Source organism: Simochromis diagramma, unplaced genomic scaffold (genome assembly GCF_900408965.1).
Source record: "Simochromis diagramma unplaced genomic scaffold, fSimDia1.1 OVJJ01000323.1, whole genome shotgun sequence".
Lineage (NCBI taxonomy): Eukaryota > Metazoa > Chordata > Actinopteri > Cichliformes > Cichlidae > Simochromis > Simochromis diagramma.
This window is the reverse complement of record NW_024386770.1, coordinates 393,787-415,675: the sequence shown is the minus strand read 5'-3', so window position 1 is coordinate 415,675 and position 21,889 is coordinate 393,787. Positions and strand designations below refer to the sequence as shown.

At 44.6% G+C, this 21,889-nt stretch overlaps 2 protein-coding genes and 1 long non-coding RNA gene across 8 annotated transcripts in view; 1 reads left to right on the top strand and 2 right to left on the bottom strand.

The window, feature by feature from the left end:
• Positions 1-1,581: 1,581 nt before the first annotated feature.
• Positions 1,582-6,217, bottom strand: rbmx2 (RNA binding motif protein X-linked 2). Its single transcript, XM_040038264.1, has 6 exons — positions 6,096-6,217; positions 5,142-5,257; positions 4,088-4,139; positions 3,886-4,015; positions 2,408-2,591; positions 1,582-2,320 (listed from the first exon to the last, which is right to left on the bottom strand). Exons 1-6 carry the CDS (start codon positions 6,098-6,100, stop codon positions 1,911-1,913), a joined length of 897 nt encoding a protein of 298 aa, XP_039894198.1. The 5' UTR covers positions 6,101-6,217; the 3' UTR covers positions 1,582-1,910.
• A 204-nt stretch (positions 6,218-6,421) lies between these two features.
• The window catches only part of ap4m1 (adaptor related protein complex 4 subunit mu 1), a 19,548-nt gene continuing 4,080 nt past the window's right edge, over positions 6,422-21,889 (top strand). Inside the window, exons 1-15 of one of the 5 annotated variants that reach the window (XM_040038079.1) lie at positions 6,422-6,712; positions 7,219-7,277; positions 7,490-7,575; positions 7,956-8,062; positions 8,186-8,282; positions 9,506-9,616; positions 10,849-10,926; positions 11,461-11,523; positions 11,734-11,800; positions 12,715-12,798; positions 14,508-14,614; positions 14,975-15,066; positions 18,513-18,557; positions 19,058-19,108; positions 20,881-20,998. In XM_040038079.1, the coding sequence (XP_039894013.1) occupies positions 7,220-7,277; positions 7,490-7,575; positions 7,956-8,062; positions 8,186-8,282; positions 9,506-9,616; positions 10,849-10,926; positions 11,461-11,523; positions 11,734-11,800; positions 12,715-12,798; positions 14,508-14,614; positions 14,975-15,066; positions 18,513-18,557; positions 19,058-19,108; positions 20,881-20,998 (1,164 nt within the window). In that variant the 5' untranslated portion in view covers positions 6,422-6,712; position 7,219. The other 4 variants (XM_040038071.1, XM_040038054.1, XM_040038087.1 and 1 more) reach the window with 4 other exon arrangements.
• Positions 17,854-21,889, bottom strand: part of LOC120737582 — a 25,320-nt gene continuing 21,284 nt past the window's right edge. For both annotated transcript variants that reach the window (XR_005696772.1, XR_005696771.1), the window contains exon 3: positions 17,854-17,865. This is a non-coding gene — a long non-coding RNA (uncharacterized LOC120737582). The remainder of the gene's footprint in view (positions 17,866-21,889) is intronic.

Below are 21,889 nucleotides of genomic sequence, written 5' to 3'. Positions count from 1 at the left end.
TGGACAGATAGAGCTGGGTGTCATCAGCATAGCAGTGTAAATGTATGCTATGTCTTCTAATGATACTGCCTAAGGGAAGCATGTATAATGTAAACAGAATTGGTCCTAGCACTGAACCCTGTGGAACTCCATAATTAACCTCAGTGTGTGAAGAGGACTCTCCATTTACATGCACAAACTGGAGTCTATTAGATAGATATGATACAAACCACTGCAGCACAGTACCTGTAATACCTACAGCATGTTCTAATCGCTCTAATAGGATATTATGGTCGACAGTATCGAACGCTGCACTGAGGTCTAGCAGGACAAGCACAGAGATGAGTCCACTGTCAGAGGCCATAAGAAGATCATTTGTAACCTTCACTAAAGCTGTTTCTGTGCTGTGCTGAGCTCTGAAACCTGACTGAAACTCTTCAAATAAACCATTCCTCTGCAGATGATCTGTTAGCTGTTTGACAACTACTCTTTCAAGGATGTTTGATATGAAAGGAAGGTTGGAGATTGGCCTATAATTAGCTAAGACTGCTGGGTCTAGAGATGCTTTTTGAGTAAAGGTTTAACTACAGCCAGCTTGAAGGCCTGTGCTACATAGCTGATTATTAGAGATAGGTTGATCATATTTAAGATCGAAGCATTAATTAATGGCAGGACTTCTTTGAGCAGTTTTGTAGGAATGGGGTCTAAAAGACACGTTGATGGTTTGGAGGAAGTAATTATTGAAGTTAACTCAGAAAGATCAACTGTTATGAAAGTATTGTAATATCAGTGGCATTGGATTTGGTATTTTCTCTAATGGTTAAAATGTTATTTTACTAGTTAATGTTAAAGGAATAGTTGGCTCAACAGCATTTTTGTCAGCCTGGAGACGAACCTGATGTTCTTTTCATCAATCACTGATCAAAAGAACATCAAGATATTTGAGCTTTACAGAGGCCCGTTTTGTTGAAGAGCAAGTTCTACCAGGGACTCACGTACTTGTGATCTGAGGCATTTGTTTTCAGAGGACCCAGTATCCAGAGTCCTTGCACAGAAGATGTAAAATTATTAACATGATCAATCTCTTTGCGAGTTCAGGTAGCTGCTCTGAGCTGTGGTGGTACACAGCAACAAGAAATCCTTTGACTTAGTGACAGCACTTTCAGAGAGTCGTCTGCTGTGATGACGTATGTTACCCACTGCTGTGGAATCCATTATTGTAGATTTTAATGTTATTAAGAAATAAATGAGGGCTTCAGGGATTATTATTAAATGATGTTCAGTTTCTATGGCACAAATGCCAGAACAGAGCTCATTACTGTAGTATCTCTACATTAAAATATAATCTGCTTTGAGGTGACTGTTGGTGCTTTGGTGCTGCATCAATAAACTAATCGATCTACTAATAGATTAAATGTACTGTTGATGTTATTTTCCGCATTTACACGAATGTTTAAATCTGCCATTGAAATTATTTTTCTGAGCAAAGCACAAAATCACAAAAGTCTTTTTCATTTATGCGACTCTTTTTCCAAATGTAAACAAACTGAGGCATCATCGTGATGTCACCAGGACGGGCTTAAAATGAGTTCATGCCAAAACTAGAAATATTGATTTATTGTAAAACAAACATCAGCGTTTTGTCAGACAGACGTGTGGACTTCAAGCTTTTCACTTAAAGTTTAAACAGAAGCTGAACTTCAGACTCGCTGTGGTGCGATGAGCCCAGCAGTGACACCAGTGCTGGGCTGAATGTTTCAGAGCTCACACAGGAGCCAGAAGCATTTTCATTTAGGAATAATGCATAAAAGTAAAGGCTGACATGAAACGAAATATCAAATGAATATCTAAGAATGGACTAAAACATATTCATTTGTGTTGATTTCAGCTTGGATTTAAACATGTCTGTTATTTTCTCCCATGTTCTTCTTCTACCTCCTCCTGTCATCGTCTCGGTCTCTCTCCCTTCGCCTGTCATCTCTGTCCCGATCTGCGTCTCTTCTTCTTTCTCTTTCCGTCTCTCGTCTTCTATCATTATCTCTGCTTCTGTCATTCTCCCTCTCGTGACCCCTCTTCTTTTCTTCCTCTCTCTGCCGATCTGCGTCTCTCCTCCTCCTCTCCTCCTCTTCCTCCCCTCTCAGTCTCTCGTTGTGTCTCGCTGTCTGTCCATTCGGTTGTCCTCCTGGCTTTGGCGGCGGCCCTCTCTGGTTGTATTTGTCGTACCCGGCGTCCTCTTTCTCCTCTTTGACTCTGACTGAAACAGGAGGTGGTGATGAAGAAGAGGCTCTGCTCTTCCTGTCCTTCTTCTTCTCCTTCTTCTTTTTCTTCTTCTCTTTCTTGTCTGAAACAGAGAGCGCAGAATGAAGATAAATAAAAATCCACCTCATCTTGTGTCAGGCGGGTTTCACGTGACAGGATGTGACCTCACCTTTCTTGGGCTTCTTCACAGGTACGGCGTACTGCTCGTCATCCTCAGAGGAGGGGGAAGACTCGCCGACTTTGGGAGCGCAGCCCTCCTCCCTCAGATGCTTGGTCACGTCGTCGATGTCCTCGCCGTCTTTGGGGGGTCGGTAGTCTTTGACGTGGTCAACGCGAATCGTGCGACCTTTGATCTGACAGCACAAACCAACAGTCAGAGATCAACTCTCACTGGAACCTTTAAACTCCTGAAGTCAATCGAACAACCAGCGAGCGCGTCACAAACAGCTGATAGTTTACGTACATTAACTTCAGCTTCACACGTTGAATATTTGCAGACTCACACTTGACAACAACATTAACAGGAATTAAAATTCATCTTTCAGTCTCTGAGCCAGGGCTGAGACTGGCCTTTACTAACTGCCTCACATCCATGTAGGAAAATGAGGTTCATGATTGTTTCTCTAGTCTGACATCATGAAGTGGAATGATCTGGCTTCTTTTAAAATCAAAGTAAAAACACTCCCAGGAAAAAGGTTTTCTGTCAACACAGGAGCTCGAACCCTCTGGATGTTTCCGTTTTCTGATAATTTGCTGGAAAAAAAAAAAACAAAAAAAAAACCCTGCATTCTGGGTCATGTGACCATGTGGGATAGATGTCGGCTCACAACAAGCTCGAGGACATGAACGTTTAAATCTACATGAGTCAGGTGGCTTATCCTGTAGCCACGACTCCTTCAGGGCCATTAAAACATTAAAACAAGATTAGTGTTCACATGCTCCTCATCATAGTTCGGACAGACCACGCTGATGACACAACTTTACATCCTAAATTTTACAATTTCTTAAGAAACCTGGATCATCATCTCTGCAGCTGTTCCCTGTAAAACTCTAGTAAAGTGAGTAAAAGGGATGAAGCACAAAAAGGCCCCGCGTGCCCGATACCCTCGAAAAACCTCCAGGATCTAAAGTCGTTCTGTCAGTGTGAGAGCGAAGTGCTCTAACAGGGAGATTATGGTGCTACAAGGTCAGGCTGTGCAGCAGGTTTCTAGGACTTCCTGATAATAATGAATTACAGTCGTCCAGCCTGGAAGTAATAAATGCATGAACTAGTTTCTCAGCGTCACTCTGAGACAGGATATTTCTAACTTTAGAGATGTTGCACAAATGGAAGAAAGCAGTCTTACATATTTGTTTAATATGTGCGTTGAAGGACATGTCCTGGTCAAACATGACTCCAGCATTTCTTAAATCATTAAACTGTAGTTTAACTTTATTTGTGTCATCTGGTGGCTGGATAAATACAGCTGGGTATCATCTGCATATCAGTGAAAGCAGATGTAGTGTTTTCCCGTATAACACAAACAGTATTATTAGACACACAGGACTCTGTGGACCTCCATGACTGACTTCTGTGTCAACAGGAACAAACTGCAACCTATGAGTCGGACGAGATTCAGAGCAGCGCAGCAGAGTGTGTCCTTTCACCTTAATGCTGTTGAAGTTGTCGACGGCCAACACGGTGCTCCTCTGGTCCTCATAGCAGATAAAACAGAAACCTTTGGACTTTCCGGTCTTCTTGTCACGCACGAGGTTGATGTTGACGATCTCTCCATACCTGACAGGACAAAGTGAATCTTGGTGCTCCCCATCTGTGAGTAGTGTAGTTAAGAAATGATGAGGTACTTACTGAGAGAAAACACAGATCAGGTCTCCTTCAGTCAGCTCGTATGGAAACCCTCCTGCAGAAAACAGAACATCCAAAACGCTGCTTATTCATTCTCCAAAAACCTTTCATTACTTCATCACTAATGTCAGTAACATGAACACTGCAACAACACAAAACATCCAGCAGATGCACACAAAGCAACACTGCTATTTCCAGTATAAACACCTTTATTAAAGCTGAAGATACCATGGTGGGTAATGGTTCAGAGTGTTTCATGTAAAAGGAATATTTCCAAGAAGCCAAGTCTTCATCAAACCCCTTCTCCAGAGGTGTGACTATGAAACAGCATTTGTGGTTTTTAAACTAGCTTCACTTTGGTGTTACAAAAGTGGTTCATTATTACCACCTCAGTAACTTATGCTTATGACGCACAGCTAACCTGCTCCAGAGCGCGTGATGTTCAAGATTATAGGTCAGCTGGTAGGAACTCACCATCACCTGACCAATCAGATCTCTGAACAGCAGCTTCACCATCGCTGGAATCACAGATTTTAAGGCGGTCTGAGGGTTTTTGTATTCGATTTTAAGTGGGAATTTTCCACACAGACTACACGATCTGAGATGTCTCATGGATCTTCCAGATTGAGTGAAGTCATTTTCCAGAGATCTGATTGGTCCGTAGGGACCATTTTTTGATACCCGTCGATCATTTATCTGGAACATATGAAATATCGGTCTATGAAAAACCTCTTAAGATTACTAATACATGACACGTGGAGCTTAAGCCGATCAGGAAGAGTCAAAAAGTTTGTGCTGCAGACACAGAAACTTTGAAGCAGAAATGACAACAATGGGAGCACAGGACATCCCTGACTGACCAATGACCTTGGCAGACTGGTGACCACCTGTCAGCTAAGAGGCAAAGGATGGTGAATGATTCAGTCATGTGAGGATGTGGCTTCTAAAGAAAAGCCTTTACTTCCTCTCAGTTTACATTTTCCCCTCAACTTTAAACTAATGATTATTTTCATTATCTGCTCATCTGTGGATTGTTCAGTTTGTCGCGCAGTCTCACCAACAAAGACCCAGGCGCTGTCTTTGTACTCGCTGTGCCAGGAAACGGACTCGTTGACCCCGAGGCTGGCTTCACGCTCGTTCAGCTCGTTTATCAGCTTTACCTTCGTTAGAGGACTGAAAACAGAGAGAAAAGAAAGTGTTTCCTTTTCAGAATCCTGGTTCATAATCTGTAATTAATATGTGACAGTCATCTGCTTTCATCTCGTACAACCCAGCGTTTAAGTTTTATTTCTGCGAAGCTAAATTTGAGGATTTGGAGAAGAAACATGAGCTTAATCATATGAGTTTATAATAAAAAGGCAAAAATATAAAAAGACATAAGCCATAAACAGTAAAATATAAAAGAGATGTAATTTAAACCTAAACATAAGGCACAAACAGAACTGATTTTAAGACCACTGATTCCAGATAATATGGAGCGCAATGACGTCTGTTTCTACAGACCAAACTCCATTCAGATTATGACTGATTTAAAGCCCCGTGAACACGCTGACAGGAACGCAACACGGGTGTTTGTGCTCTGTGAAGCTCTGGTTCGTTTTTATTTTAGTGAGCTAACACACATCCCGCAACGGTAAAGAAAATCGCCTATCGCCAAAACAGGAGGCGATGATCACCTCTTCAAACTCTGGTCCAAGCTTCATTTTATGCTATTTTACTGAATGCCGAATTGAAATAAGGCTCCTGTAATTGTATAATAACCGCAGAAAGTGTGTCTGATTATTTTATGGGGAAAGTTGGTGGAAAATAAACATAAAATCTCAGGTTTTCTGAATGGATTCTGGGAGACGAGATTGTACATGAAGAAGTACTCAAACAATCTTCAAGCTGGCGCTTTTGGTAGCGAATAGTCATTTTCGAATGGCTATAATCATTACCGAATAGTTGTCATTGATCAGTAAACGATAAAAAAAACTTAAATTAAACGCTTAATAAGAAAATAATTACTTACTTCATGATCGACTATACGGTTTGTACATCAACGCTGTGCTGAAAATGGCTAATCTCAGGCAGAAACAACTTCCGTTTGAATTTCCGCCTCTGCTAGTGCTGCCCCCTGCTGTTAGGATGTCTTTAAAACGAGCTACATTTACACGGCTAAATGTCTAAACTGTCATTAGTGTGAGTGACACTAATTGATATTGATAGAAAGACGATGTAGCTATAAAGGCTATTTATGGGGTTACATTTCTAAATATTTTAACTTAAATTATCCTCCCGCACTGCTGGCGGCGCTGTGCGCTAATTGCGAGCTGATGACGCGGTTTGTAAACACTGACCTGTCAACTGAGATGCTCTTGTGGTGTGTGTGTGTCAACTACCCGGATAGCCGGGAGCTAGCTTACAAACTTTGTAAGCTTTTTAATTTCACCTTTTAACATCTTATTTTTGCCGTTTTGAGTTAATATATGCTGGGTTAGCTCACTCGAATTCCCAGTTACGATCAGTAAATTAGCTTTCCTTGCCAGTCATGGCTTCCTAGGGATAAAAAAAAGGGTTAAAAGAAACCTTTTTACTTTTTTATTTATTTATTTATTTTACATCTGTTTCCCCGGAGGCCATCTGTGGGTGAGTAAATCAGTAACTGCTATTAACCTCAGCTTTACAAAATGAGCGTGAAAAGCTAATTTCCGCATGCTAATGGCTTTAGACTGAGGTCGCTTACAGTTTCCGTCATTTTAAAATATTTTTTCACTTCTTCTAGCACATGTACGCATTAAAATCACATTTAAGGGTTTCTCGGATTATTTTGGTTCTAAAATCAAATTCGGCATAAGAATCATTAGAGCTGATTAAGGACGAAATATTTTATTGTCACCTGGGTGTTTGCATGAGGAGCTCTGAGGCTTCGATCTGCCTGAGGAAATCAAATCGTGGCCTCAGGTACTTTAAGTCTCCTCTTTAAAAAAAACAACTTTTTCCTGATTGTACTTGATTTTATCTCCTTTTCAGTGTTTTTATTTACTTACCGAGTTCTGTCACTTTATAACTTTTTTGTTTGCAACATAATTAATTCATATAAGTAAATAAAGACGATTATTATTTTCTCATTTCTCCTGTGTGTCTCTCAGCAGGATGATCTCTCAGGTCTTCATCTTGTCCTCGAAGGGGGACCATCTCATTTATAAAGACTGTATCCTTCTGTTCCCACAGCTGGAAACAGCTCAGGACAAATGAAAGCTGTATGAATAACTGTATTAGTTCCCCATTAAGTAAACTTTAATTGTAAATCTATTTCGGCAGTGCCGGACCTCCATACTGTCGGTTGTATGGGGACAATTCTGAATCTGAAAATGTGCTTTATTTATTTTGTGTGTAAACATCAACCTTGACCTGACCCACCAGTCCGTGGAGGAGCTGGTAACGACATTGTCAGTATTTTCTACGAGAAGGTCACGGCGCTGACCGGAGACCAGCCTCCGGTCGTCATGGTAAATAAATTATGGCTTCTTTTTATTGAGACACGCATAGCTGCTGATTAATGCTCAGGACCATCCAAACACACAAAGTGGAGCTCAGACTTTTTGAAGGGTTTGTTAGAACAGTTAACCTGACAGCAGTTAGATTATTGGTCCGTGTGAGTGACTCGGACTCCACATGATGTCCTGGTGTCTGTTTTGGTTCATTTTATGTAGCTCCCAGTGTTTCCATGATGTGGTCAGACTTTGTCCAGTCAGCTCATAATTAAAAACATTTAAACCAACAATGAGCAGGTTGTTCTCAGATTTCAGAAGAAGGAGTCATTATGTTTGATTATAATGCCAGTTATTTTCTCCTCATGTCTGGTTAAACATCTTTTGTTTTCCTGCAGAATCATAAGGATATTTACTTCGTCCACATCAGGCAGGGAGGACTGTACTGGGTCGCCACCACCACGGCGGGCTCCTCGCCGTTCACCATTACCGAGTTTCTCAACAGGTATGAGGTCATCCGTAAGCTGACTGCTTGTGTTTGAGGATGGCTGTGACCTCAGACAGTTTGAGGCTCTGCACCTGATGGTGTTACAGCTCCTGAGCTGACGGAGCATGCTCTTTGTTGCAGGTTAGCAGCTCTGGTTAAAGATTACTGCGGCAGCCTATCAGAGAAGTCGGTGCAGATGAACTTCGCCCTCATCTACGAGCTGCTGGACGAGATCGTGGTGAGTCTCCGTGCTGCCACCCCTTGTGGCTACGGGTGGTGCTGTAAAGTTTTAATATACGTAAAGAAGGACGTAGCCTCAAACCTGCACTCTTACAGATATCCACCTGGGGAAGACTCTGGTCTGACTGTGAAGAAGTCTTTGTGAAATGAACGTATCGCACTTTTTCTGTGACCTCTGTTAATGCTTCACTGATGAGTTCATGATCTCATTAATTTCCCATGAATTTTCTTCCAATTATCCAAAGTCGTTTTTCACATCGGACAAACTTGTATGAAAGTTTTTCCGTTGGTGTGGAAGCAGTGTGGAGCTCGTTATCTCTCAGGTTTACAGCGAAGAGGTAAAAACATGAGCTGTGGGTGGAGCAGCATGTTTTCCTCTTCTGTAGTGCAGATTTAGCACCTCCTGCTCCATCTCTCTTAGAGGGAAACAAGCATTTAGGCTACGTTCACTCTGCAGGTCTTGATGCTCAAATCCGATTTTTTGATCAAATCCGATTGTTTTGTCTGCTCGTTCACACTACAAATAAAATGCGACAGCAAACGCGCTCTAGTGTGAACGCTCAAAGCGGCGCATGCGCAAAAGAAGACGTCACACACAACGCGCTCTGTTTAGACCCAGACCAACAGTATTGTTTGACTGATGGCCTTAATATAAAGACTTCGGACTTCATGTTTCCCACGTTTTGCTTTAAGTTATTTTGTTATTGACATAATAATGTAAATAACCTAATAATGATCCTTATTGCTGTTTTAGAGGAGCGCTGCTTCAAAGGATAGCTGCAGATTTCTGTCAGAATCTGCAGATTATACAGTACAAATGAAATGTTCACGTTTCTCCAACGTTGTCTTCCCAACAGTTTCACTGGATGGCCAGGAAGCGTTCACGATGTCTTCTCCTGCGCTGATAATTGGCGTCTGTCTTGTGTCAGTGACGTAAAAGACGGATTTAATGTGACCTGACCATCAAACAGCAGTCGCTTTCTAAAACATCGGATATGTATCGATTCAGCACCACATACGAAAGTGACCCAGATCAGGATTTGAAAATATCGGATTTGTGCCGTTCACCCTGTCATAGCATGATGGGATAGATGGGTCGCACAGGGTCAAAAAAGTCGGGTTTGATGCGCTTTCACCTGCAGTGTGAACGCAGCTTTAGTCACATTTTCTTTTGATGAACCTCTGCTCGTGTAAACACCCTCCTCTCCTTCTGTCTGTCAGGACTACGGTTACATCCAGACGACTTCCTCTGACGTCCTGAAGAACTTCATCCAGACCGAAGCCGTCACCTCCAGGCCGTTCAGCCTGTTTGACCTCAGCAATGTCGGCCTGGTACGGTAGCACCACCTCGCTTGCTTGCTTTGTTTTCTTGACATTAGCTTCGAGGGGAACCGCAGCCATCTGTCCTCAGGAGGCATCAAAGTCACATTTTTGTTTTCAGATCATTCAAGGTGATTTGGCCCAGAGGAATAAGAACTGTCATAACAACAGGATTAAAAACAGGAGTTTCGGCTGAATCAGGTGTTCAGGACGTTTGCTTCACAGTCAGAGGCTTTGGGCTTTTTTTCTAAGGCAGCAGAAAACAAATATGTGAGCCGAGGTCCGTTCGTGCTTTGTAAATCTGTCCTTAGACACACGGATGGATGTAATTTCCTCCAGCTGTCTGGTCTTAATGAGGCTCTGGATGAACTGCAGACCATGTTAGAGTCGTCTAACCTGCCGAAGAAAATAATCTGAGCCATGTTTTTAAGGTCGGTCTTCTTTGTTCCATAATGTCTCGACACAACTGCCTGTTTTGTTTTCTTCCTCCACATTTTGAGGGTTTAAGGACGGATTACTCTGTCAGCGCTGGGCTCCTCCTCAAATCTGTGACCTTAAGTCCGTGCACCCAGGGCTGGACGTTACGGGAAGACGGGTTTGACCTCCTCAGTGCACGACTCTTATTAGCTCTGCTGCTGAATACAAGTTTTTCTTGTTGTTTTATGTTTCTGAGCACTCCTGGTTTCCCATCAGCCCCTGTGTCTGGTTTTTGTTAAACATCCAGGGAACGCGTCTGTGCCGATAGTAAAGATTCCCAGGAGAAATGTTTGGCTGGTCAAACTGGGCTGTAAAAGTTAATTATGTCTTGTCTTCAGTCTGTTTGACTGTTAGCAGCTCTGTGAGTTAGTAAGGGTGTGCTCGTCTGCCTCAAGAAGGCAAGTTTGATTTATCGTCTTCACCTTTATTTTAGAAAAGAGAGTTTATTTGAGAGCAGGAGCATCACATCACCAAGATTTACTGAGCAGTGGCAGCAGCGATGATCAGACACCAGGAGAAACTGAGGGTATTTGGGGTGGAGGCGGGTTGCAAAGCAGCTGGCAGACAGGCCCGCTGTAAAGTTTACTGTTTTAGGGGAAACACTTGTCTGTTTTTGCCTTTGAGAGCTAACTGTGCTGGAACAAAGACCTCAGAGCCTTCGTGGAGCTTTAATGGATTTTTATTTTAAGTGTTCATTCTGCAGTCAGCTGACAGTCTGCATTCACCGCGTTGTTTACCTTGTTTTTATTTGTTTGCTGTCGTTGCAGTTTGGAGCAGAGACGCAGCAAAGCAAAGTGGCTCCAAGCTCTGCAGCCACCAGACCAATCCAGTCCAGCAGAGAGCAGGTAAAACCCCGCACACCTGTGGGAGGGGAACACCTGAGCGAGAGGACGCCGACAGCCTGACAGACGAGTGAAGAACAAGCTGCTCTCGTTTCAAGTCTGTGGATGATCTGTGGGCTCGTTGCCCTGGAGTGGGCTTTTATCTTTTAGATAAACAAGCCTCAAAAAATGAAGGCGATCTATGTTCATATACATGTTTTTGTTTCTGGTGTAAAAATGTTGATATTCTTTCATTTTTCCAAGAAGATGAGCTGATTAGTTTAAGACGAAGGTTAAATCAACATTCAGAACGCCTAAAGCCGAGGGTGAGGCAGTCGTCGTTCACCGAGATATGAGTTAGTAAAAGTTCAGTTAGGTCCGCTTTTATGGGAACTTTGAGCCATTTGCTCCGTTTTACAAGCAGGTTTGGAGGTTTGAAACTGACTGTCAGATTTCAGTAAATAGTCTGGTCCCAGCTGGACTGAAAACTTCCTGGAAAAAAACAGAACTTTTCATGTCCTGGCTTCTGATCATCTGGTCTGTGTGTGTGTTTTCCAGGGAGGGAAGAGCGAGATATTTGTGGACGTGATTGAGAGGATGACGGTCGTCATCGGCTCCAACGTGAGTAACGTCAGCGTGAGAAGAACAGTCACACCCGAAAAGCTTAAAAATGGCCAAAAGTGTTTGTGGTGCAGCCTCAGACTCGCAACAAATGAGACTGAATACTCTGAGGAATGTGTTAGTGTCAAAAACATTTAATTACAAAAGATTTCTGAGGTGAATCAACCAAAACAGAGAACTTTGTGCAGAGCTGTTGGGTTTGTGCTGCAGGGACTTCTGATGAAGGCAGATGTGGAGGGCGAGATCAGAGTGAAGTGCTACATGCCGAGCTGCTCAGGTGAGACGGCTCAAAAAGAGGTTCAGCGAGCCACCAGGTGGTGTCTATGGAGGGTTCAGTCAGCTGGTCCCGTCCACTCAGACACATCTGACAACGGATGTGTCTGAGTGGATGCACTGAAACTGTGGATTTCCAAGGATCAGCAGTGGTAAAGAAAAGATGAAGCATCGTATGTCCTCCAGTGAGTTGGAGGATTTAAAGTCAGTTGATGCTCGCCGTCGACTCAGTGCATGGCGACCGATTTTACTCGTTTAAACGAGAGGAAACAAATCAGTCTTCAGTTTTGCTGAGATGTGAAGTCGTACCAGCAACTTCCCATCAAACAGAGAAACGCACAGCCAATCAAACACAGCTGTCATTAAGGTTGATGATGTCATAGGTGGCGCACGCAGCAGCCAGTCCAATGAGAAAAGGCTGCGTCTCGTTTATTCTGACTGGTGTTGATGCACTTTTTGTTGTTGTTTATTATTATTATTATTATTATAATGTGAACAAACGCCTCATAATGAGCCAATAAAGGTAAAGGTTGAACTTTGAGCACAGGTCAGGTTTCCTCAGTCGCAGCTAATCGTCACACTGCAGCAGTAAAGACATCACAGCATGACAGCAACGACAACACTGCTAACTTAACCTGAACGTGAACAGTCCAGGTTCATGTTCTCTGCTTCATGAATGCTGCTGTTCGATCCCTACACAGACGTTCGACTCCCCCCCAGTATCCTCTAAAGAGAAGCTTTTGTTTATTTCCTTGTTTAGCTCTCCTCATATCTGAATTAAACTAATCCAGCAGCACCGAGTGAACCAGTGCAACAAAAATGTGCATTACAATATAAAAATAAACGTCTTCTACGTTAATGCTTGTGATTTGTTTCTTTGTCTCTAAAATCTGAAGCGATGTCGTCTTCTCGTCTCAGTTTGGTGTGTCTGTGCCGTCTCTTTAACAGAGATGCGAATCGGACTGAACGAAGAGTTCAGCATCGGCAAGTCTCAGCTCAGAGGTAAAAACGCACAATCACATCGCAGCCTTTCATTAGTTTATTGTATTTATGTTATGTTGTCATCACAGAGTAAATGCAGCACATATGAAGTCCACGATCTGTGTTCAGTAGTGAACAGGCAGAAGAAAGGCTGCTATAAGCCCGGCCTACAGATTTGACATTAAAACTATTCTAACCTGCGAAGAAGAAGAAAGAACCAGACCAAGATGGACTGCAGGGATGTGAGTTTGTACCAGTGAAGGGGATAAACAGGATTTAACTGATATTACTTATATATGAAGAAGAGCAGCCATCCGCTTCTCCTTCTCAGGGTGGCGCACATTCACTCCCACATTCATTCAAACTACACAGAAAGACACCAGCATGATGCTGGAATTGAACTCAGGACCTTCTTGCTGTGCGCCAACAGTGCTGCCCATGAAGAAGAGCAGTGCTGCCACACTTCTAAGTGACAAGTAATTTGAAAGCAAAGTTTTTCACTATTGTTTGCAGTTCTGTAAGAACTGAGTCAGCAGCAACTATAACCTCCTTAAGCAGCATTACTTTGCAGTGACGGTTTTCTGTGTGACTGTATCAGGCTCTCACATCACTGTGGGGCGGTTTTGGTCCACTCTGTATTCTAGTTGTTCGTTCATGCTAAGCTCTCTCAGGTCTGGACTTTGACTGGGCCATTGCAGCTTGATTGGTTTATTTTTCAGCTGTTCTGTTGGAGATTTGCTGCTGTACTTGGGATCATTGTCCTGTTGACGACCCAGTTTGGTCCAAGCTTTATCTGTGGGACAGATGGCCTCACATGAGACTAGAACACTCTGGTATGCAGAGTTCATCTAATCTATGGCGCTGTGTTCTTTTTACAGAGAAGAGGCTTTCTCCTACAGCCCTTACAATCTGTCGTGATCGTTGACTGTTAGCATGCTAACTGAGGCCTGAGCAGTTTCTCTGAGCATTACACGCTCTGAGCTCGGGGTGAAGTCCTGACAGGACTGTCTAATGCTGCAGACCAGCAAACTGACCTTATAGAGGTGATCACACTCAGTGGTGTGATCAGTGATTATCAGCACCCGGGTCAGACTTCCATAGTTATTTGTGTTTCTGACCTGATTCACACGAACTGTAATACACCTTTCATGCTGAAATGTTGCAGCCGTGTTTTTGTTCAGCGATCAAATCAAAGTGAAGTGTGAGTAGAAAGACAAACTGAGCCGTGCACGATGTCCGTCCTCATAAACACAGAGCAGCGTTAAACGTGCTTCATCCTGTCGGTGTTATTAGAAACAGCACGGCTTCATTTCCTCAGAGATTTCATTTCCTGCTGCTGTTTGTGTCGTTGCTTTTCACAGATACATGTGTCTTTATTTTGGTATTTATTTGCTTATTAGCTTCACGGTGGATTTAAAGGTTTGAAAGTCGGCACGTACTGAGCGGGGCTGGTTAAAGAGTCCGGACCGCGGCTGGCGTCAGTTTATGGTTATGACTGAAAATGTTGGAGCGGATCTGAGCAGGAAGTCGGGAGACTCTGGGAGTCCCCGAATCCTGAAAAGTCTGGATTCAGATTAGTCGGTGATGTTTTTCAGACAACATCGTGACCCAGTTTTTTTGTGGGTCATGATGTTGGATCCACATCTGGATGGACTCCCATCACTAAGGCGAGAGGATGTGCAGGTTAAAATGAAGGGTGTGTGTGACCTGCCGTGTTTGTTCCTGTTCAGGTTACGGAGCCGCCGTTCGGGTCGACGAGTGCAGCTTTCACCAGGCGGTGCGGCTGGACGAGTTTGACAGCCATCGGATCCTCCGACTGTGTCCCAGCCAGGGAGAGGTGATCCTTATCCCTACAGTATTACATACAGAGAAACCCAACAATCATATCAACCCCTATGAACAAGCACTTTGGCGACAGTGGGAAGGAAAAACTCCCTTTTTAACAGGAAGCGACAGCTTTGCCTGCAGGAAGAGAGCTTGCTCCTCAGCACCATCAGAGTCACAGAGGAGCATGAAGGCGCTGCCTGAGCACTCACCTGTTGTAGTTTCAGGGTTACGTCAGCAGCGCGCTCTGGTTTCAGTAACACACGAGCAACACTGAAACGTTTCACTCACATCATCAAATCAGACTGAACTCTGAGCGTGTGCAGTTTGTTTCTCGACTGCTCCTCATGCTCTTCATCTCCTCCTCTTGCAGCAAACTGTGATGCAGTACCAGCTCAGCGACGACCTGCCGTCTGCGCTTCCTTTCCGACTCTTCCCCACCATCGAGAGAGACAACGGTGGAAGGTAGGACCTTCAGACACATCGACACAAACTACATGAGGTTCAGAAACCTGCAGTTCCTCTAACGTCCAGCAGAGGCTCCAGCGGTGCACTGTCTCCTCAGACTCCCCAGTTAAAATGTGGCGTGGCCTCCTTAAACGAGTCTCATAAAACCTGTAAGTTAAACGAATACTATGCAAACATGAAACAGGTGAATGCTGAGTGACGGACACATCGCTCACTCAGCAGCTGGTTGCAGGGTGAGGGTTGTTGTTGCACAGTTGTGCCAGCAGAGGGCAGACAGTCTGAGCAGGTGTTTCACCTCCTGCAGGCAGGTGAGGTTTGATCTGTGAAAGGGTGAGCTCCGGCGCCCCCTTTCAGGTATATTCGCCTGATTCTTCACCCGTTTGTTCACTCCAGGCTTCCCTGAGCTCAAACTGACATTTAACGGCCATAGAGGGAAAAACGTGCTGGAAAACAGGAAGCAGGCTGCTCCAGCAGTTTTCAGCCTACACCCTGTTAACAGGCTTTCTTCCATCGTTTCCTGCTGCTTTAGTGCAGCTCGCCTTCTATTCCTGTGGCTGCGGCCGCCAGCTTCATCCTTTATAGCAGGGTCGGCAACCTTTCTGATGATGAGTGCCATCTAAAGTTTCCTCAGAGGTCAGTGAGCCATATGACTGCATTAGCAATAAATTTAATAACGCTCTATATTAACAGTTACACACTATATAGATCAACTTTACAGAATTATATTTGTTCAGATGTTGGCAGCTATCAGCGAATAGTTATCAGCTACTTTGAAACAAAAAAAGACTTTTTATCCATAACAGCAAATGAACTGAACAGCAGAAAATACAAATGCTGTTTATGGTCTCCTCACAACAATGATAAGAGAAATAAACTGGGCCAATATGTTTGTTAATACAGAGACACACATGTTAATGTGATCTCTGGTCTCCCAGTGTCCAGCATTCAGAGGCTGCCTGAGGACTCGTGTGAGAGAAAACCTGCTCACACAGACATGCAGAGCCAAACACTGTCAGTAAGACCTCTGCAATGTTCTGAAGACAGTTAAACCTGTCAGGTAGTGACGTCCAGCAGGTGAAAGCTTTGAATGAAAGCCAACGCTGTGGTGACAGTGATGCACAGTCTTGTTGGTATATGTATGATTTCTATACATTTTACATCAGATAAAAACTTTGGTTGTAAGATTCAGATAATTATTTAATAACAGCGAGACATTTTAAATGAGACTAAGAAAGAAAAGTATTTCCTTGTGCCCCCCTCTCCCTGTTAATGCCCTGCCTTCCCCCCTGGCAACACTTTGCTGGACCCGCCCCTGCACAGAAAAGGATCCTGGTGTTATTTGTCTCTCAGAAACAGTTCATAACTTCCCTTCAACTCATCCATGTCACCTAAAAGGTAAACCTGTTTCTCCATCACCTGTTCAGCTCTGATGGTTCAGTAAGGACATCTCCTGGTTTCATCTTCATGTTTCCCTCTCACCACATATCCAAACCGACATCATGACCAGCAGCTTTACAGCTGTGGCTCCAGCAAACATCAGCTGATACTAGAAATTAATATTAAATAAATTCTAACAACAGCTGATCAAACGTGCTGCTGTTGTTTATCGCGACATCCGCTGGTTTCCTGTTTGTGGCGCAGAGAGAAAAGCCGATCAGCTGATCATTGATCAGTTTCATGATTGAAGTAGAAACAGAAGAGAGAGTGAGAGGAGAGGCAGCGGTGCAGCAAAGACAGAATAACTCCAGCTTTGTGTCTTTTTCCATTCGAGCTGAAGTTCAGGACAAACTGTTCCGTCTCACTTCAGTACGAAACGCGTAATATTTTCTCTGAATGAGGGACGATTCCGTCTTTTTACGGGACGGTTGGCAACTCTACTAACTGACCTTAGGAATAAAATAAAGTTCACTATCAGTAACATCATAGCACCACCCAGCTGTATAGAAACTCCGTCATGCTAGCTAGCAGTACGAGTTATTGTAACTGACGGTAAAAAGTCAGCACAACGAAAACAAACTCCACCTAAACTTGGTTCATATCTGACCCAGAGACTGCAGGTCATAACTTCTTACCTGAAGCTCAGTTCACCTGACGCTCGGACCAGCGGCCGCCTCGGGTCTCTCCTCCTGCCTCCCCTTCCCTCATCCACCTGCTGGCCTCTGTGGAAGCTCCACCATAGCCACCACCAAACAACCGTCTTATTTTTACACGTCGACCAGATCGTGACCAATCCACCAGCTTTCATTGTTTATACTGTTACAAAAAAAAATCATCCGCCCATAAAAACAAAAAATCACCATCGGGCCAGTCCAGCTGTGGTTGTGCCATCAGTTAACCCAGGGTTGCCGGCCCCTGCTTTATAGTAGCAACTGCAGCCTCAGTGTGAGAGCTGTGAGCACAAAACTCAGTCCATCATCAGATTTACCCAACAGGGCTGTGCAGTGCTGACTGTCACACCGTAACCATGTGACTGTATTTGGATAAGAGGGGGAATACTGAGCCATCATTGAATCCCAGAGAGTGGATTCTGTTCATCACCATCATCCTGGTGACGCTTCAGTCTCAGCTGACTGCAGCTTTCCAACCTTATAAACTCCACATTTGCATAATGAGTGAAAAAACTCCACTGATGAACAATGGTGCCGTGAGCTCAGTTTCATGATCAATAATATGCAAATGATTGTTGATCATATCAGCTAAAGCTGCCTAACTTCAGTTTGCAGCATCCCATCTGCAAACTGATGCTAAACAACGTCCAATTAACATCCCAGAATTTCACCAAACCTGGAGCTCAGACTTCCTGAAAGGTCCGTCGGTCCAACAACCCGACAGCAGGATTATTATAGAAATGCTCCGAAAGCACCGACGCGCCCCTGATGGAAACTTTCACCCTTAATGCAGTTTAAACACATGAGTTATAAAATGCAGGTGTGAAATGATGAGCAGAGAATGAAGAGTTTGTGTTTCAGGCTGTAAACATGTTTGTTTCTGGTGTGGGGACCCACTCACCGCTGTAGCCTCTAGTGGACATTAGAGGAACTGCAGTATAGGACTCTAGCTCCGTAGCTCAGGAACGTGTATTTAAATTGTAACTGAACTTAAAACTGAAGCACAGAATAAACTGATTATTAAAGCTCGTTAACCTAAAGTTAACCTGCTGACCTGCCAGCCTGTCTCTGTGTCTCTTTCATTTTATCAGCGTACAAGAAAACCTTCTGCAGTAACGTCACATCACAGTTTACTGGCAGGCTTTGTGTTTCAGTTTTCGGTGACTAAAACTTCTCTGTTTATTTTATTTCTTTAGTTTTGACCTTGGGGAGATCAGCTTGTTCACTAACATCACACAGGAGCTCACAGCTTTACTCGGCACCATCATGGTTTTGTTGTAGCTGGTTTTATTAACTCTGGGACGTTCTGTGTGAACGAGTTTCTCCTCTCTGCAGGCTGCTGATGTACATGAAGCTTCGCTGCGATCTACCACCAAAGAGGTCTGTTTGCATCCCACATATTTACACAGAAAGCGCTTCAGGTGGAAGCAGCAGACATGTTTGCTTGAGGCCGTCTGCAGGTGCAGCAGGTGTGTTTGAATGATTCACGGCGTCCGTGTTGGAAACGACACCAGCTGCTGTCGGCCAGACGCCGCTTTAAAGGGCCAGCGCACCAAATTAAAAAGGAGAGTTCAATCTGGGGAAGCAGTCAGCAGGGGCTCACACAATCCAGAGGCATGATGGGAAGTGTAGGATCCAGTCTTTTTAGAGTTTGAGGATATGGGAGTCTCCTTCCTTTCCTCTCAGCTGTTTAAGATAAAGAAGGATTATTGTGATCTGAGGAGGGAACCGAGCAGAATAATGCTACTTTGACTGAATCACTGCTTTTTTACGATCACTGTAAGCAAAGCGAGGACCGAGCTGAGGCGTCAGTGCAGCACTCGAGTGATAATGACAGATCAGGATGACGATGATGATGACGTCATTGTTTTGTTTTGCAGCGCCGCCATCAACGTGTGTGCCACCATCCCCGTCCCCAAAGGCTCCGTGAGGTGAGGCGCTGCCATTCAAACCAGCTGCTGCTTCTCATGGAAATCAGTCTGTATGTAAACGCAGCGCCGGCGCGTCGATTTGAATGTGACTCAGTTGTTGTTGTTCTGCCTGAACAGGAAGCTTAAGGCCAGACGAGAGTTCCTCGAGCCTGTGAAGAAACCGCGGCTCTTCTTAGAAGTGTTTTAAATGGAAAACAACATTAGCAAAGTAGGAGGGGCGGTTCTTATTTGTTAAGGAAAGTCATGGAAATCAAAGTCAGCGATGTGTGGAGGGCCTCGAGACAGAGTCCTGCTGCACAGTCACAGGTGGCGTACAGGCAGCAGGGACGGTGTTGGTTTAGGTTCTCACGTCATGTGAAGTCCAAACCAGTAAAATCATAAAGACATCAATTTACTTAAAAGCCTGTCAAAGTCAGCGCAGATCACATGATCAGATCCCTGTAATCCACTGATCAGAAAGATTACAGGGCCGCTTTTTAATCACTGTGCCGTCATGTCAATGAAACATCAGGGATACTGATCGGGGGGTAAGTCAGGTTCAGAGGGCCAACAACGAGACAAACCCTAAACAGGAACGCTGTGACAGGACACTTTGCATTTGGCTAGTCTCAGTGTCACTGCTGCTAGCAGGAGGTGATACCTGGACCCTGTGGAGGGTGCACAGGTAGTCCAGCTCTTTGCTGTGTCTCCCAGCACAGGCTCAGGTCCTTAACCATCAGCAGGGCCGGCATCTGCTGCTTTGTGTCAGGAGGAACAGAGCGCTGTCAGAGCGGCACACATCCCAGCAGGTCGCTGATGCTCAGAGATCAAGGTTCTTTATTTGTCACATGCATAGTTATACAAGTATAACTATGCAAACAATCAGAAGAGGGTGGCCCGAGGGCTCGACGTCCTCTGGTGCTCAGTGCCCAGCACCGTGGAGCCCGACTTGCACTGAATGCCATAGAATACACACAAGCTCCACACAGAAGAGTCTGGCAGCATTCAGGCCGCGGGGCAGAGGGGTCGTGGTTTCTCGCTCCATCCAGCCGTAAATCTTCCAGCAGCAGGCGTGAGCTGAGGTGGTTTCTGTACAGCTTGTGTTGATGTGGCAAACTCGCAGCGATGACGTTTTCATCACGAAGTTTTAAGAAAAATGTTTCAAAAGTTTAAAGCTTTAACCTCCTAAGACCTCTTTCATGGCATTTTTAATTTCTCTTTGCTCTTTGGCCTGATTGGGACCTGATGAATGTAAAAACAAAGAATTACCTGATTTTTATTTTTGATGAAAATGAGATCCACGTATGAGGACATTGGTTTTAAATTTTGATAGAACAGTAGCAGCATAACGTCCTCGTAAGTGGATATCAGGCCCTTGTAGAGCAAAAATGAGTATTTTGGTCTCCAGACGGCTTTGAGCTGCTTGAATCAGAATGAAGTCTCATCTGAGGCCTTGCTTTACAAACTGCTGCCGACAGCTGCGAGTGATTGATGAACGTTGCGTCCTTCCTGTTGGACGTTATGCTCGCCGTGACTGGAGAGCTGAGGTCAGTTTAACGACCACAGAGTTCAGTTATGGACGGAGCAGCATTGTGGAAAATGACGGTTGCATCAGCTGAAAGCTGCCGTCAGGATTACCAATCAAATCATGTCTGAAAGCTTCTCCGCCTCGCCGCCGCACACTGAGATTATGTCTGTAACAGCAGCCAGGTGACCTCTGACCTCTGGCGGGGGTGGTTTGCAGCAGGTTGTCAGGTGTGAATGAAGCCGCTCACGTTTGTTTGTTTGCTCAGTTTGTCGCAGGAGCTGAGCAGCCCGGATCAGAGCGCCGAGCTGAAGCCGCAGAGCCGAGCCGTCGTCTGGCAGATCGCTCGCTTCGCTGGAGGGACACAGCTCTCAGCGCTGTTCAAGGTAAATGGCCTGTATTTGTGTAGCGCGTCACACACACTGCTGATGGCAGCTACATTGTAGCCAGAGCTGCCCTGGGGCGCCCGGACAGAGGCGAGGCTGCCGGACACTGGCGCCACCGGGCCCTCTGACCACCACCAGTAGGGTGGAGTGGTGTCTTGCCCAAGCACACAACGACCGGGACTGTCGGAGCCGGGGCTCGAACCGGCAACCTTCCGATTACAAGGCGAACTCAACTCTTGAACCACGATCGCCCCATGTGTGGTGACCACACACGCCCGGAATATCTGGAAATTTGTTCATACTAACAATCAAATACACAAACTCTTGTGATGCAGGTCAAATGAAAATTTCAAACACATAAATGTAGTTACAGACGGGCGACACCAAACCGCTTCCTGCAGCTTCACAAAAACGAAGCACAAACATGGCCGCCATCACAGCAGTGACAAAAACGATCGGGAGTTCCAGTTACACGTTATTCTTCGTGCTTCACGCCCTCTGTTACAGCGTGCTGATCGGTCAGAGATTTAGGAAAGGACCTCCTCCCTCAGTGGCACCTGCCTCCAAACAAGAGGCAAAGTGGTCATGTGATCACTGAAATCAAGATGGAGGATGGTGCAGTGATGTGTCTAATCCTAAGAGACGGTTCAGGTTTTAGATTTGTGCTTTGATTGAAGGAAACACAGTCCAATTGGAAAAAGCCTGAACAAGTATGGCGTGTTTTCACATGACTGCACAGTCCCGTGAAAACACGCTGATCTGATTCATTACCATCAATGTGATTAAAAAGTTCCAAGAAAACAGAAATATTAATAGAAGAAACGTTTAGCTTTACTTCCGTCACGCTGGCTAAACGCCTGCTCACACGGGCCTAAAGGCTGGTAGTGACCG

Excerpts from the sequence above, each read along its gene's own strand:
- rbmx2 (XM_040038264.1), bottom strand. Across the intron at positions 4,140-5,141 it reads CAGCGCCTGGGTCTTTGTTG|GAGGGTTTCCATACGAGCTG; the intron begins GTGAGACTGCGC and ends TGTTTTCTGCAG. Across the intron at positions 4,016-4,087 it reads CTGATCTGTGTTTTCTCTCA|GTATGGAGAGATCGTCAACA; the intron begins GTAAGTACCTCA and ends TTGTCCTGTCAG.